This window comes from Microcaecilia unicolor, chromosome 8 (assembly GCF_901765095.1).
Source record: "Microcaecilia unicolor chromosome 8, aMicUni1.1, whole genome shotgun sequence".
Taxonomy (NCBI): Eukaryota; Metazoa; Chordata; class Amphibia; order Gymnophiona; family Siphonopidae; genus Microcaecilia; species Microcaecilia unicolor.
Window position 1 is genome coordinate 8939673 of NC_044038.1, and position 16577 is coordinate 8956249.

At 48.4% G+C, this 16577-nt stretch overlaps 1 protein-coding gene across 6 annotated transcripts in view; it reads left to right on the forward strand.

Moving 5' to 3' along the window:
• The window catches only part of SREBF1 (sterol regulatory element binding transcription factor 1), a 65729-nt gene that overhangs the window by 23760 nt on the left and 25392 nt on the right, over nt 1-16577 (forward strand). For 3 of the 6 annotated variants that reach the window (XM_030211868.1, XM_030211870.1, XM_030211872.1), the window contains exons 6-14: nt 719-833; nt 3679-3863; nt 7154-7355; nt 9694-9878; nt 10917-11178; nt 11341-11507; nt 11900-12068; nt 12215-12323; nt 14332-14444. In XM_030211868.1, the coding sequence (XP_030067728.1) occupies nt 719-833; nt 3679-3863; nt 7154-7355; nt 9694-9878; nt 10917-11178; nt 11341-11507; nt 11900-12068; nt 12215-12323; nt 14332-14444 (1507 nt within the window). The remainder of the gene's footprint in view (nt 1-718; nt 834-3678; nt 3864-7153; nt 7356-9693; nt 9879-10916; nt 11179-11340; nt 11508-11899; nt 12069-12214; nt 12324-14331; nt 14445-16577) is intronic. The other 3 variants (XM_030211869.1, XM_030211871.1, XM_030211873.1) reach the window with 1 other exon arrangement.

Below are 16577 nucleotides of genomic sequence, written 5' to 3' on the forward strand. Positions count from 1 at the left end.
CACACCCATGCCCCTCCCATGTGAGTGCTCCCCTTTGCAGTTACACACTAGACAATTTACACACACACTTTACAGAACAGGATCATAATTCATTCACATACGTAACTACAAATTAGTTCCAATTAGTGATAATTATCACAAATCAAGCACCAGTCAAGGGCCAATTAAGTAATTGAGTTGTGTAGAAGTGGTAATATTTTATATCTGTGCATGCCATTTATAGGATTAGATGGAGGATGTCTTATGCCCAGGTCCGCTGTGTCCATCTGTCTCTCTGTGACCCTTTTTGCATGTCCACAGTCTGTTGCATACACTGAATAGGTTAGCGGGGGTGGGGTTATACTCTTGTATTCAGAGAGCAGGTCGTGGCTGAAGGGAAGCGGCACACAGGGGCAGGTACATGTGAAGCCTGCTAACTGATCACTAGGGCAGAGGGGGAATTGGGGGCGCTGGAGTACAGGGATGGCTGTAGACATGCAGGGATAGGGGAGACGATGCCTCTCTGCGCAGTCCCTCTGGCGCTGGAACCTGTCCGATTTGTAATATTAAATGTCATTAAAGCTTGCAAAGGAGCGTTTTCCAGCCTAGAGCTCTGCACAGCCAGGTGTGAATACACAGACACAGCTTTGAGGATCTGGAGTGGGCAACCGGCTGCTTGGGAAGGTGAGCAGAGGTTTTCGGAGGGTGGCTCTAAGCAGTGTTGCTGTGCTCCCGACAGCTGAATAAGTCTGCGGTGCTAAAGAAGGCCATCGACTACATCCGCTTCCTGCAACAGAGCAATCAGAAGCTGAAGAAGGAGAACCTGGTGCTTAAGATGGCAACTCAGAAAAACCGTGAGTACACGTGGGAGGAAGGGTGGGGGAGACAGTGGCACTGCCAACCCTTTCCATATTATTACCACCACCACTGTCCCCCCCCCCACACCACTCTCTGTGCCTGAACACAGCAATTGCCCCCACATCACACTCACAATTGCCCCCACATCACACTCACAATTGCTCTCTGCATCACATTCATCGCCTGATTACAGCGACTGCCCCACACCTCACTCATCACCTGATCACAGCAATTGCCCCCACATCACACTCACAATTGTCCTCCACATCACACTCACAATTGCCCTCCATATCACACTCACAATTGCCCCCACATCACACTCACAATTGCCTCCACATCACACTCACAATTGCTCTCTGCATCACATTCATTGCCTGATTGCAGCGACTGCCCCCACACCTCACTCATTACCTGATCACAGCAATTGCCCCCACATCACACTCACAATTGTCCTCCACATCACACTCACAATTGCCCTCCATATCACACTCACAATTGCCCCCACATCACACTCACAATTGCCCCCACATCACACTCACAATTGCTCTCTGCATCACATTCATCGCCTGATTACAGCGACTGCCCCCACACCTCACTCATCACCTGATCACAGCAATTGCCCCCACATCACACAATTGCCCTCCACATCACACTCACAATTGCCCTCCACATCACACTCACAATTGCGCCCACATCACACTCACAATTGCCCCCCACATCACACTCACAATTGCCCCCACATCACACTCACAATTGCCCTCCACATCACACTCACAATTGCCCCCACATCACACTCACAATTGCTCTCTGCATCACATTCATCGCCTGATTACAGCGACTGCCCCCACACCTCACTCATCACCTGATCACAGCAATTGCCCCCACATCACACTCACAATTGCCCCCACATCACACTCACAATTGCTCTCTGCATCACATTCATCGCCTGATTGCAGCGACTGCCCCCACACCTCACTCATCACCTGATCACAGCAATTGCCCCCAGACCACACTCAGTTTCTGATCACAGCAATTGCCCCCACATCACACTCACAATTGCCCTCCACATCACACTCACAGTTGCCCCCACATCACACTCACAATTGCCCCACATCACACTCACAATTGCCCTCCACATCACACTCACAGTTGCCCCCACATCACACTCACAATTGCCCTCCACATCACATTCATCACCTGATTGCAGCAACTGCCCCCACACCTCACTCATTGCCTGATCACAGCAATTGCCCCCACATCACACTCACAATTGCCCTCCACATCACATTCACAATTGCTCTCTGCATCACATTCATCGCCTGATTGCAGCGACTGCCCCCACACCTCACTCATCACCTGATCACAGCAATTGCCCCCAGACCACACTCAGTTCCTGATCACAGCAATTGCCCCCACATCACACTCACAATTGCCCTCCACATCACACTCACAGTTGCCCCCACATCACACTCACAATTGCCCCCACATCACACTCACAGTTGCCCCCACATCACACTCACAATTGCCCTCCACATCACACTCACAGTTGCCCCCACATCACACTCACAATTGCCCTCCACATCACATTCATTGCCTGATTGCAGCAACTGCCCCCACACCTCACTCATTGCCTGATCACAGCAATTGCCCCCACATCACACTCACAATTGCCCTCCACATCACATTCATCGCCTGATTGCAGCAACTGCCCCCACATCACACTCATAATTGCCCCCACATCACACTCACAATTGCCCTCCACATCACACTCACAATTGCTCTCTGCATCACATTCATCGCCTGATTACAGCGACTGCCCCCACACCTCACTCATTGCCTGATCACAGCAATTGCCCCCACATCACACTCATAATTGCCCTCCACATCACATTCATCACCTGATTGCAGCAACTGCCCCCACACCTCACTCATTGCCTGATCACAGCAATTGCCCCCACATCACACTCATAATTGCCCCCACATCACACTCACAATTGCCCTCCACATCACACTCACAATTGCTCTCTGCATCACATTCATCGCCTGATTACAGCGACTGCCCCCACACCTCACTCATTGCCTGATCACAGCAATTGCCCCCACATCACACTCATAATTGCCCTCCACATCACATTCATCACCTGATTGCAGCAACTGCCCCCACACCTCACTCATTGCCTGATCACAGCAATTGCCTCCACATCACACTCATAATTGCCCCCACATCACACTCACAATTGCCCTCCACATCACACTCACAATTGCTCTCTGCATCACATTCATCGCCTGATTACAGCGACTGCCCCCCACACCTCACTCATTACCTGATCGCAGCAACTGCCCCCCCACACCGTACTCAGCACTGAATTATGACCACACCCTCTATCCTACTACTGCACCAGCTCAGTCATGGATCCTCTACTTGACAATGTGCTGCATCTACCACTGAGCCACAAGGCCCTGCCCAACTAATACTGATATTGCATTTTATTGAAACTTCAAAGATATCAAATTGACAAATTCAGCTATATGAAGGGAAGTCAATAAATCAGGTGTATTTAAGAATAACAATTTGACAACTTCTCCTAGTCGAAGCCACAAATGTGAAAGTAACCAGCGAGCGAAGAGTCTTTAGGTATAATTAAGTAATCAATGAACCTTTCTTGTAGCCTGTAGACTGGGATTTCTGCAGCACAGTGTAGAGTATTCTACAGCACAATTTGGAATGATACGGTGTAGGGTGGTGTAATATTGTCAAGTCCTGCCCTAGGGGTGGGAGGTGGCAGTGCCATGTGTATGGACCACTGGGGATCACGATGCATCGTCTCTGCACTCACACAGAGTCCCTGAAAGACCTCATAGCTTCTGGTGCTGGGAATGCGGACGTGGCCATGGATGGTCTGAAACCGGACATGATGGAGGTGCTGACCCCTCCGCCTTCAGATGCAGGCTCTCCGTCCCACAGCAGCTCTCATTGTAGCAGCAGCGACTCGGAACCGGACAGCCCCTTCTTCGATGATGCCAAGGTTAGTGCTGTCAGGGGGTCCTTCTCTGAGGAGAGTGATCGTCTGGTGCCCCAACACGGATACAAGAGCAGGACAGAATTTAATGATCCGAACTGTATGTATTTTGACAGGGTCTGTTTCACAATGGAGTTTGCTTTGCACAGAAAAATAATGTAATGGGGTCTCCATAGCCATCTCCCTGCCTGCCAGTTCCATCCCTCTAGGCTTCCTCCTTTGCCTGCCACTCCCTTTCCATTCTTTTCAACATTCACTGCCCCGTCTTGCACCCTCTCGCCATGCTTCAGCCTGGTGGGTTCACCCCTCTTCCTTTTGCCGTACTTCCCAACCTCCCCTGCTCTGCTCTCGCACCCCGTTCTTTCCTCTCCAGTGTATAGAGCTGTTTGGTTTTTCAGATCAGACTGCTTTGAATGTAACATTCCCTTATTTATGATCTAGTAGGGCAATTAGCTAGCTTGTGTCTTGGTTTTCTCCCAGACCATAGACAGGCTTGCTTAGCCCTAGTAATGGGCCATAAACTTTAACAAATGTCTGTTTATTTGTTTCAGACAGGTTCTGAACATAACACAGGGACATTTTCAGTGAAGGACCACAATGAGTGATAGGGTAAAGAGGTTACAAAGGGCAAATGATGAATATTTGAGAAAAATACCAAAGAAACAGAATTATGTGAAGGTGACCTTAGAGGCAGTGCTTTTTTTGTGCCGGTACGCACCGGTATGGCGTACCGGCACTTTTTTTCCACCCAGCGAGTCCTGCACCCTTCCTCTCACTCCCCTACTTACTACTACGTCGGACTCAGCAGCGCGAACGGTGCAGGCAGCGATTGAGAGAGGCTGACAGCGTCAAAGCTTCCCTCTGCGAGTCCCGCCTACGTTGTTTCAACTTCCTGTTTCCGCATAGGTGGGACTCGCAGAGGGAAGCTCCGACACTGCCAGCCTCTCTCAATCGCTGCACCGTTTGCGCTGCTGAGTCCAACGCTGGCAGCCTTTCTATCGCTTCACTGGCAGACAGTGGAGAAGGAGGATGGGCTGGGGAAGAAGAATCGCTGGACATTGGAGAGGGGAGGGCAGGAGAGAGAGGAGAATCGCTGGTTATCGATGGGAGGGGAGGGCAGGGAAGAGAGAATTGCTGGGCATTGATGGGATGGAAGGGGAGGACAGGGAAGAGAGAATTGCTGGACATTGATGGGAGGGGAGGGCAGGGAAGAGAGTCCATCCGAGGAGAGGGGAGAGAGAATTATTGCTTTATATGGATACAGGGGAGGAAAGAGAGGAGAAATGCTAGACATGGATGGAGGGGAGGAGAGAGGAGAAGTGCTGGACATGGATGGAGATGAGGGAAAGGGAAGAGAGGAGAAAAGCTGCACATGGATGGAGAAAATAGGCAAAAGCTGGATCCACGTTATACCTCCTCCAGTCAATTCCATGGAGGAGGACCCAGCTTTTACTTATGGATGGAGGGCAAGAAATGAAGAAGAAAGGAGGAAAGTAAAGAAATAAATGGAAAGGAAGCCCTAGAAACGGAGTTAAGAGAACAGATAGAGAGCAGCAGAATCAGAGACTGGGACCAACATGGATAGAAAAACAAAGTCACCAGACAACAAAGGTAGAAAAAATCATTCTATTTTCATTTTAGTGTTTGGAATATGTCCAAATTGAGAATTTACATCTCCTGTCTTATTTTGCACTGGGTATACTGGAGCTGTAACAGCTTACAGAAGTTATTTATAATGAAAAAAACCCCTTTTTTTTTTCTCCTATACTACGACTACTTATCATTTCTATAGTGCTACAAGGTATATGCAGCGCTGTACACCATACACAAAAAAGACAGTCCCTAATATTTTCAATTACGTCTGTTTATATGCGCCATGGCTGGTATAAGGGGTGTGGCTAATGTGGGTGTGGCCATCATAGAGGCGGGGCCATGTGTGGTGACCCCGCCCATAATGAGTACCGGCACCTTTTTTTCTACAAAAAAAGGCACTGCTTAGAGGTCAGACATGAAGAATACCAGATAAGTAAGAGAGAAAATATAAGGCATTAAGTGATTGGACAAAATTAAGCTTCGGTATCCTGACAGCTTCCAAAGGACTGGAGAGGGGGAGGTATTTGGATATTAGGGGTAGGGGCGGGGGAGGAAAACAGAGAGAGAGAGAGATTTTATTTTAAACTAGGAAAGAAGGCCCGTTTCTCAGAGCAACAGTGGCGATTTTCCTGGGCCGCCCTGTGGCTCGTCGCCGTTGTAGCTGGTTCGTGCGCCGCCGCTGTTGTTAGCGTTGTCGTAGCTCTGTGTGGGTGGCGATTTTCCTGGGCCGCCCTCGACGTCATCGCGTTTTGACGCGAGGGCGGAGCACAGGTACAGTAATAAAACTCACCCTCAACGTTTGCGCCGCCCTCGATGTCATGACGTTTGAACCTGAAGGAACTGAAGTCAGTGGCTTGGCTTCACTGACGTCAGTGTCCTCAGAACGTTGAGGGTGAGTTTTATTATAGTAGATTTGGACTGATATAAATAGTAATTCAATTTTCTGTAATACTGGGATAAAATAATTTTTATTGTAACCATTATTTTACTCTAATTACTAATACTACTACTACTTAACATTTCTAGAGCGCTACTAGGGCTACGCAGCGCTGTACAATTTAACAAAGAGAGACAGTCCCTGCTCAAAGAGCTTACAATCTAATAGATAAGAGTGAGACAAATATAGGACAATCAAGCCATTGTGACATCACTGATGAGGTTGGCTCTTAGGCATTGGTGGAATGAGGCATTATGACATCACAATCTCAGCTCTGGATACCAGAGACTGAAACTCTTCACACTAAGGGGGGAAGTGGGCCAAGTATAGGACAGTCGAGCCATTGTGACATCACTGATGAGGTTGGCTCTTAGGCATTGGTGGAATGAGGCATTATGACATCACAATCTCAGCTCTGGTTAAATCACTGCTATATGTAATACTACTACTACTGCTTAACATTTCTAGAGCGCTACTAGGGTTACGCAGCGCTGTACAAGTTAACAAAGAAGGACGGTCCCTGCTCAAAGGAGCTTACAATCTAAATTTTAGCATTATTATAAAAGTGAACAACTGAACTCTAAAGTGTTTTTCCTTTGCCAGAAGGGCTTGCTTTTTTCCGTCTCTGCTGTTCAGCTCCTCCCCTTTTAGAGGCAAAAAGGGAGTGCCCTATATACATCAGGTCTCCTGCCCCGTTCCCTGTATCTTGGCCCCCTCCCACCTCCCTTTGCTGGCATTAACCAACAAATCTACCTCCCTGTTGTAGATCCAAGTGAAACAGGAGCTTCCGTCTCCTGCCACCCTGGGAATGTTGGACCGCTCACGGATGGCGCTGTGTGCCTTCGTATTCTTGTGCCTCTCCTTCAACCCCCTGGCGTTCCTGATGGGCAGAATCAGCAGCTGGGAAGCCACAGAGAGTACAGACTACCATGGCTCCAGCAGAAGCATGCTGGGCATGGATACCGCAGGTAAGATGGCACAGAAAGGGGCATCCAGCAGTTAGGAGTTGACAAGAAACCCCTGGATTCTATATTGGTCGCCCAAAGTTTGGCGCAGATCTCAGATCTGCACGCAAGCTAATTAGTTAATGCGCCGTTAACAATCAGTAATGGCTGTTACTTGACAAACATTTGAGTTAAGAACGTAAGAGTAGCCATACTTGTGACTTGGATTGGCCACTGTTGGAAACAGGATACTGGGCTAGATGGACACTGGTCTGACCCAGTATGGCTATTCTTCTGTTCTCTGATGTGCTATACTGGGTCAGACCAAAGGTCCACTGAGCCCAGCATCCTATCTCCGATGGGGGCCAATCTAGGCTGCAAGGGTTTTTTTTTCTTTCTTTTGTATTATTTGACCTAGAAGTTTCCTCCTGCGGCTTTGGACCTTCGGCTCAGTCAGAACCAGTGCTGGGATCTGGTGCCAGGAGTCCTCACCCACAGGTGCCAAGGTGTAGTTAACTCTGTTTTATATCCCCCTCCGCAAACCTGTTGCGTAGCCCTGTATCATTCGCTCTGATTCTAACTACTAGGTGTTGCCTTTAACCAACCATCAGGATTTCTGGGATGGGGTGGCTCTGTAAACTCTGCTCCCCCAGAACCCAGCCAACCCGGAGAGTGGAAGAGGGATCAAAGTGGGGACCTTTCACGTGCCAGTACACAGCACTGAGGCCCGAGATCACATTTTGAAATCTCTGCCTGTATTTTTCAATGCATTTCCATCTGTTTCTTGCTGAATCGCATTTACACTATCGGTGAGTTACAACATCCTAAAAACAGAACATACATCGGTCGATAATCAGCCTGCGGGAGGCAAGCCAGCTAAGTCCTACAATCAGTGCTGAGTGCAGATTTTCAATGCCAGGTTGTTTCCAATGACCGGCTTTGAATATCCAGGTTTTTTTTTTTTTTTTGGCCGGTTTAAAACGAACTGGTTAAGTTAGTGCTCGGTGCCGGCCAGATAACTTTGTAGCAGCCAAATATAGGACTGTTATTTAGGCGGCGATGTGCTGAATATTCGCAGCTAGCCAGTTATATAGCTAAATGGTAATATTCAGCAGACATAACCGGCTATTTCACACTGAATATTGGTACTTAGCAAGTGCTATTTAACAGGGCCGGTCAAACCCAGTAAGCAGGGTAAGCACCGCAGGGGGGCGCCTGCCTTCAAGGACGCCGCTGCGGTGCTGTGCCGCCATACCACGCCGCCCTTGGGGGTTTAAATCTTTTATTTACCTCCGTCCCAGCGTCTGTGTCATTTCAAAGCCCTGCCCGTCTCTAGCCTTCCCTCCCTTCGTGAGTTTGTTCCCGCAGAGTCCCGCCTTTTGACATCATTTCCTCGAGGGCGGGACTCTGTGGGAACGAACTCACGAAGGGAGGGAAGGCTAGAGACGGGCAGGGCTTTGAAATGACGCGGCCGCTGGGACGGAGGTAAATTTTAAAAAAGACTTAAACCACGCAGGGTGGCAAGAAGAAAAAGAGGGATGTTGGGGGGAGAAGAGGGCGGGCAGGTGGGCATAAATGGGAGGAGGGTGGAGGCAAAGGAGAATCGCTGGACAGGGGCAGGGTGGGAGAAGAGAGAAAGGATATGGGAGGGGGCGCCAACTGATAGTCTGCAGGGGGGCGCCAGAGACCCTAGGACCGGCCCTGCTATTTAACCAGCCAGGAGCCATTCCTGGCTGCGTAAATAGCTTTGAGTATTGGCCGGACAGTACTTTGTGTGCACGTGAAAGGCAATTTTCTGAGTGGGCACAGAATAAGTACACAGAAAAGGGTCATTTACGTGCGTACATAAGTATTTTTCATACTGGGAGAGACCGAAGGTTCATCAAGCCCAGCATCCTTTTTCCAAAAAGTGGCCAGTCCAGGTCACAAGTATCTGGCAAGATCCCAAAACACTACAATACATTTTATGCTGCTTATCCTAAGCAGTGGATTTTCCCCAAGTCCATTTTAAGAATGGTCTATGGACTTTTTCTTTAGGAAGCCAGCCAAACCTTTTGTTAAACCCCGCTAACCTAACAGCTTTTACTACATTCTCAATTACACGTTGAAATTGTTAGGAAAAAGAAACGTATACCTAACTCGCAAATATGCATTATTCTGACGTATTGCACAGCCTGATTTTCAAAAGAGTTTCGCACGTCCTCAGGAGTATAAATCACGGTACAACAGCCTAAAATATTCATGTGGTCTGCACACGCATGTGGATTTCTGATCGTGTGAGAAACGTTGCTCTGGTCTGTGTTCCGGAGACCCGGCAAGTGCCCTGTGCTCAGTAAGAAACCTGCTTCCATTTCTCTTGCAGCGGAGGCTCCAGGCTGGTTACAGTGGCTACTTCCGACCCTGCTTCTCTGGCTGCTGAATAGTCTTCTGGTTCTGGCTGTTTCCATCCGTCTCTTTATCTACGGAGAGCCGGTGACCCGGCTGCACTCGGAATCCTCGGTTCTGTTCTGGCGGCACCGCAAGCAGGCTGACCTGGACCTGGCAAGGGTGAGCAGAAGGTTGCTGTGCGGTGCCATGGCTGCCGAGAGGGGGGGCAGGGGGGACAGCAGCAAACTCTGCGGGACTCCTACACTCCCCCCCTCACTGGCAGCACAATGCAGTTGGAGGACTCCTGCTCAGCTTAGAGGGAACAGTGCTTCAAATAGCTGATTTTAGCTCTAAACCTCCTACTGACCCTCAATATGAATACCCCAAATATTCCTACAACTTGATCAGAACGACAAATTAACTCATTTATTAATGAGATTCAGTAGGATTTGAGACTGTAGGCAGGGGAGGCCTGACCATTAGGCCACCTGAGGCGGGGGCCTCAGGCGGCATTCTTCAGGACCGGCATCTCGGAGGGGCAGCATCTCCCCCCTTCGTGGCGTTTTACCCCACGACGAAGTTCCAAACCCGGCAGCAGCAGCAATTCCCGTACGCTGCCCTGCCGTCGGCAGCACCCGCCTCTTCCCTTTACTGCGGCCCGCCTCTCTGATGCAATTTCCTGTTTCGTCAGAGGCTCAGGGCAGCCAGAGTAAAGGGAAGAGGCAGCGTATGGGAATTACTACTACTACTACTACTACTTGACATTTCTAAAGCGCTACTAGGGTTACGCAGCGCTGTACAATTTAACTTAGAAGGACAGTCCCTGCTCAAAGGAGCTTACAATCTAAAGGACAAATGTACAGTCAGTCAAATAGGGGCAGTCTAGATTTCCTGATTTCCTGATGTTGCCGTTGCTGCCGTTGCTGGGTTTGGAACATGACAAGGTAAATGCCGCCCTGGGGGGGCATGTTAGTTCCACCTCAGGCGACATCTAGCCTTGGGCCGGCCCTGACTGTGGGTACTGGTCCACAGCAACAGGGTAAGAATAGGTGTTGACTTCTTGAAGTGTAATGAGCTGACCTGGTCCCATTCCTCAGTGCAGAGGATGGATTTAGAAGGGATAAAACTGAAATCCAGCCATCCCTGAACCGATTCTGAATGACAAAATGATAACGACTGAGTTTTTGGTCTTACATTCTGCTTGTGCGTTTCTTGAAGGGGGATTTCGCTCAAGCATCCCAAAACCTGTGGGCTGCCCTGAAGGCCTTAAGGCGCCCCCTCCCCATCTCACACTTGGACCTGAGCTGCAGCCTGATGTGGAACTTCATTCGGCTCGTGCTGCAGCGGCTCTGGGTGGGTCGCTGGCTGGCGGCACGAGCAGGAGGCTTCCGCAGGGACCAGGATCTGAAGGGTGATGCACAGAAGAGCAGCCGGGACGCAGCTCTGGTCTACCACACACTGCATCAGTTGCATATGACAGGTGAGGAAAGTGTCCCTTCCCTTCCTTTTCCCCCAAATATAAACCTTTCCACCACTGGACAGATAAGTGAATGGAAGAGATATCTCAGAACTGTTAAGAAAGGGCTGACAGTGATGAACTGGAGGTGTAGTAAACACTCACCCTTTTTCCCGTTCCCCGCAGGGAAGCACGTCGGAAGCCACCTTTCCGCAATCAACATGGCTTTGAGCGCAGTGAATCTGGCAGAGTGTGCTGGGGACACCATCTCCATGGCAATGCTGGCTGAGATCTACGTGGGAGCTGCACTGCGCATCAAGGCCAGCCTTCACCGCTGCTTTCACTTCCTGGCGGTGAGTCCGTCATGCCGAAGGGGGTGGGGGTGGGGGAGGTCTTGCAGCTGTGGGCTGTCTCCTTTGCAGTGGGGGGAAGAGGGTAATGTTGGCAGCGGTGACGACACTTCCTCTAATCTTACCAGTGCTGTACTGGGGTACAGAGGATATGAGTTCACTCTGAATGGTGCTTTGGTGTGTCACTTTCGCTGTGCTGAGGTTCAGACTTCTGATGGATGTTCAGTGCATCCGCTGCCGTTTGTCACTGTGTCATAGTCATGGTTCCTTGGCACAGATTCTGTGGGGTGGATTTATGGGGCTGTTGTGCTGTTTGTCATGGCGGTATGTATTTCTGGGGAGCTATGTGGTACAGCTGCTGTCCATGTTGTAAACCTCATTCCTTCTTTCTCTAGCGATTCTTTTTGTGCAGTGCCAGGCAGGTCTGTCTCTCCCAGAGTGGCACAATCCCACCCACTATGCAGTGGCTCTGTCATCCCCTGGGACATCGTTTCTTCGTGGATGGAGATTGGTCCATTAAAAGCACCTCAAGGGACAGCATCTACAGCTCCGTTGGCAGTGCAGGTTAGCTACGGGAATCCCACCTCTCTCTTCACGCACCATTTGCATACGGGCTCAGTTCAAGGGGTGGTGGGATTACAGCTCTCTGATGTGCATGTCAGAGATGTAGTGGAGCTGATTATAATTCTTTTTTTTTCCTCTGGGAACAGTTGATCCTCTTGCTCAAGTCACGCAGGCGTTCCGGGAGCACCTCTTGGAGAAAGCCCTGTACTGTGTAGCCAAACCAGAGGAGGTCAAACCTGCATGTGAGGCAGATGGGTAAGTAAGCGGCAGATTGTGCTGCTGTAATATACAGTGTTGAAAATACTGAATGCTGCTTTCATGGACTAAAGTGCACGTGACTGCTGATGTAATGTGCTTTTCCAACACAGAACTGTACATCGGTGACACGGGAATGTCCACGTCTAACAGAGACACATACACCATCGATACGAACATGCACATCACCAAATGGGAATATACACAGCTGCTGATGTCATATTCATGTCCTACACACACCTGTACACCAGTGACATGGGAATATGCAGTCCTGCTGACGTGATATACATGTCCACTGGTGACATGGAAATATACACAGCTGCTGACGTCATATTCGTGTCCTACTCGGACATATATGCCATCAATACAAACATGCACCAGTGATACAGGGATATACGCAACCTGCGACATCATACGCAAGTCCAACACAGACGTACACTGTCGATACGAACATGTACATCACCGAATGGGAATATACACAGCTGCTGATGTCATATTCATGTGCCACACAGATATATATGCCATCGATACGAACAGGTACACTAGTGATTCGGGTATATACACCACTGCTCACATCATATACACATCCAACACAGTCATGTACACCTGTGACACGGGAATATGCGCTGCTGCTGATTTCATATATACGTCCAACACAGACACTTACACCGGTGACACAGGGAATATACTTCTGTTGATGTCATATTCGTGTCCTACTCGGACATATATGCCATCAATACAAACATGCACCAGTGATACAGGGATATACGCAACCTGCGACATCATACGCACGTCCAACACAGACGTACACTGTCGATACGAACATATACATCACCGAATGGGAATATACACAGTTGCTGATGTCATATTCGTGTGCCACACAGATATATATGCCATCGATACGAACAGGTGCACTGGTGATTCGGGTATATACACCACTGCTCACATCATATACACGTCCAACACAGGCCTGTACACCAGTGACACGGGAATATGCGTTGCTGCTGACGTCATATACACATCCAACACAGAACTGTACACTGGTGACACGGGAATATACACTGCTGCTGATGTCATATTCATGTCCTACACAGACATGCACACCAGTGACATGGGAATATGCAGACGTACATTGTCGATACGAACGTGCACATCACCGAATGGGAATATACATCACTCTTCATGCAGCATGTATTGTTGCTGAAAAATACACGGCATTCTTGAAGGCTCCCTGGTATTGTCTTTCCCTTTTCTTCCCTCTCTCTTTCAGTCCTTCTCTCGCTCCATTCTGCTTTCTCAGTGCTTTCTTCAGCGAGGAACATAAGGTTGGATGAACGTTTGGACATTTCCCTGGAAGTGGGAGTCATGGCCCTACCACAGATCAGAGTGTGGCTTTGTGATGCCAGCAGTGGCGTAGGAAGGGGGGGGGGCAGGGGGGCGGTCCGCCCCGGGTGCACTGCCCTCTCTGCCCCGGAACAGGTTACTTCCGGTTCCGGGACAGAGAGAGCAGTGAATCAGCGCGGAGCCGACACACCCCAGCAACGTACAGTCGGGGCGGATCAGCCCTCCCGCCCATCCCTCGCCGCAGGTATGCGCTCCGGGGGGGGGGGGGGGGGGTGCGCCGTGCTGCACCTGGGGGGGGGTGCGCAGCGGCGACCCGCCCCAGGTGTCATCTCCCCTCGCTACGGCTCTGGATGCCAGCCCTGCCCTGAGGAAGGGTTGTGTTGTTATTTATTTATTTATTTATTGCATTTGTATCCCACATTATCCCACCTCTTTGCAGGCTCAATGTGGCTTACAATATATCATGGATAGTGGAAATGAGAGGAGAATTGACATTTGGTGTTACAGAAGTAGTTTGTGTAGCATGGTAATGGAAAACAAGATAATAACATGACATAAGGCATTCTTACATTGCTAGATATGTGTGGGGATTTCACAAGGAATGCCTTACATCTTGGTCTGTCTCTAAGCCATTTAAAAAAAAAAAATGTTCCCTCTGTCCTAGCAGGGAGTTCTCGGACGCTCTGGAGTACCTGCAGCTGCTGAATGGCTGTTCAGATGCAGCCGCCACACCCAACCAGTCCTTCTCCATCAGCTCCAGCATGATGTGTTTCACAGGTGAGAGCGCTGCTCTTAGCCTTGGTACTTGGCAGTGGGGTTCACTCTTTTCATCCTTGCTTAGCTCAATTTGTGACTTGCCTATCTAGCACTCTGAAGAGTTCAGGGAATGCCATGTGCAGGCCAGGATAAAGGGACTTGTACTGTTGCAGGAATGGATGCATGAATTTGTGATACTTCAGGAGTCAGACAGCACACCAGAATGAGAGAGAAATCTTCTTTATTTGCCAGCAAACAAAGTAGAACATCAGCATTAAGTCTCTTCTTCTCTTTCTCAGCTCTCTTTGTCTCTCTCTCAGCTCTCTGTGTCTTTGTGGCTTCTGTCTCAGCTGCTTCTCTTCTTATGCTGTCTTCTCCTTCTTCTGTCTGTTCCTTCTGTCCTTCTCTTTCTTCTGAGCTCCTTCTGACGTAACCTGCTTCTTCTCCCACTTAAATACAGTTCTATCTAGCCTAGCCTAGCCCCCTTACTCTCCAATTGGTTAAGGAATAGATTGATTACCTTGCCTCAACCAATCAGTTCTATACAAATATCAGTTACATAGGTTCCAGACATCCTAAACTGACCTGTGACCTGGGGCCCCTTACACCAGACATTTGGTCTCCAGAACTCCTGCATGTTATTATGATTGATTTCTCATCTATAGCTTAACCTGGGTTCCCTTAGAGGATAATGGATATTCTTACATTTATTATTCTCATATTCCTAGTACTAACTGCTAACTAAACTCTGGCATTCATTAAAGGGGTCAAGGGCCAATCTTACTTAATGGCATACATATCAGGTTATTACTTTCAAGACCATTTCTACATTTTACCTATAATTAATCAAGGAGAAGAGAGCTGACTAGTCCTGACCTTTTTCACCTATCAGCTTCCTTCACAGAACTAGCTAAGACCACAGAAAACTCAAAACACATGTTGGCCTCTTCACTGCAGACAAAGAGTAATACAGAATTTAACAGACATTCTACACAGACACAAAACTTATTAATTTACACAGAATACAGCATATTCTAAAGTAAGCATCCTTATAAGACATATTCTACATACTTATAATGGTCTCTATCTATATCTAAGCTATCTCCTTATAACAAAATCTACATATCAAGAACTTCTGAAATTATTTCAGCTTTAAACTACAGTATATCATATGTCTGGCTCATTCCTTTATTCATTCATAATAATTTACAGCTGTGCCAGCATTTAGCAATCCATCACTCACAAGGGTGAAAGAAATTCCTGTCTCTGACCTTTTTAACCTTTTGCTCGGCAAGCTAGACATTGAAATAATATGAACCATCTGGCATTTCTTCACTTTAGTTGCAAGGTAAAAAGTTAGAATTCAAACTTCAAGCTTTTAATATCATTTCTTATGTATATAATTTCTCAGAGTTAACACTTTCTTTGCCCATGGCTGCCTCATTCCCCCCTTTGAGACTAAAATCAGCTTATGCAGAGATAAGTCTCACAACTCAAACTCTGGAGATTATAGTGGTCCTAACTAGGAATAGACTTATGAACCACCATTACCCTACTTGTTAAGGTCCGACGGCATACTGCCGAAGCACATGAGGCCAGGAAACAAAACAACAACCCTGCTAAAACTAAGACTATTAGGGAAATGAACAAGGGACGTATCCAGGAGGTCAATGACCACCACCAGGAGGTAAGGTCTAATCCTCCTCGGTAATCCTCCACATTAAGGCTGGCCAACTGTAGGACTTTATCCATAGCATGCCTAACTACATGCGTCCTATTTATGACAATAATACAGCACTCTGAAGAATTTAGCACTGTGCAGAGACCACCCTGGGCTGCAAAGAGATAGTCAAGACCCATACGGTTATACCGAGAAACTATACTTAATTCATTAATTTGATCCTGCAATGCATTGACTACCACATTCAGCTCATGAACTAGAACATGAAATAGGGATTGAAGTCTCCGGGTGGCCATACCTAGTTCAGTAATACCCGCTACCGGGCCCCCAATTGGAATCCAGGCCGTGGCAGAAAGGGCTACAAGTCTCTTTTTAGTCAGAGGATAAGTAGAGTTAATATACTGGAGGGCTAATTCAATCGCCTCATCCTCTGTGGCAACGGAGGAGGGTAAGGACAAGGCCTCTCGCTTAGA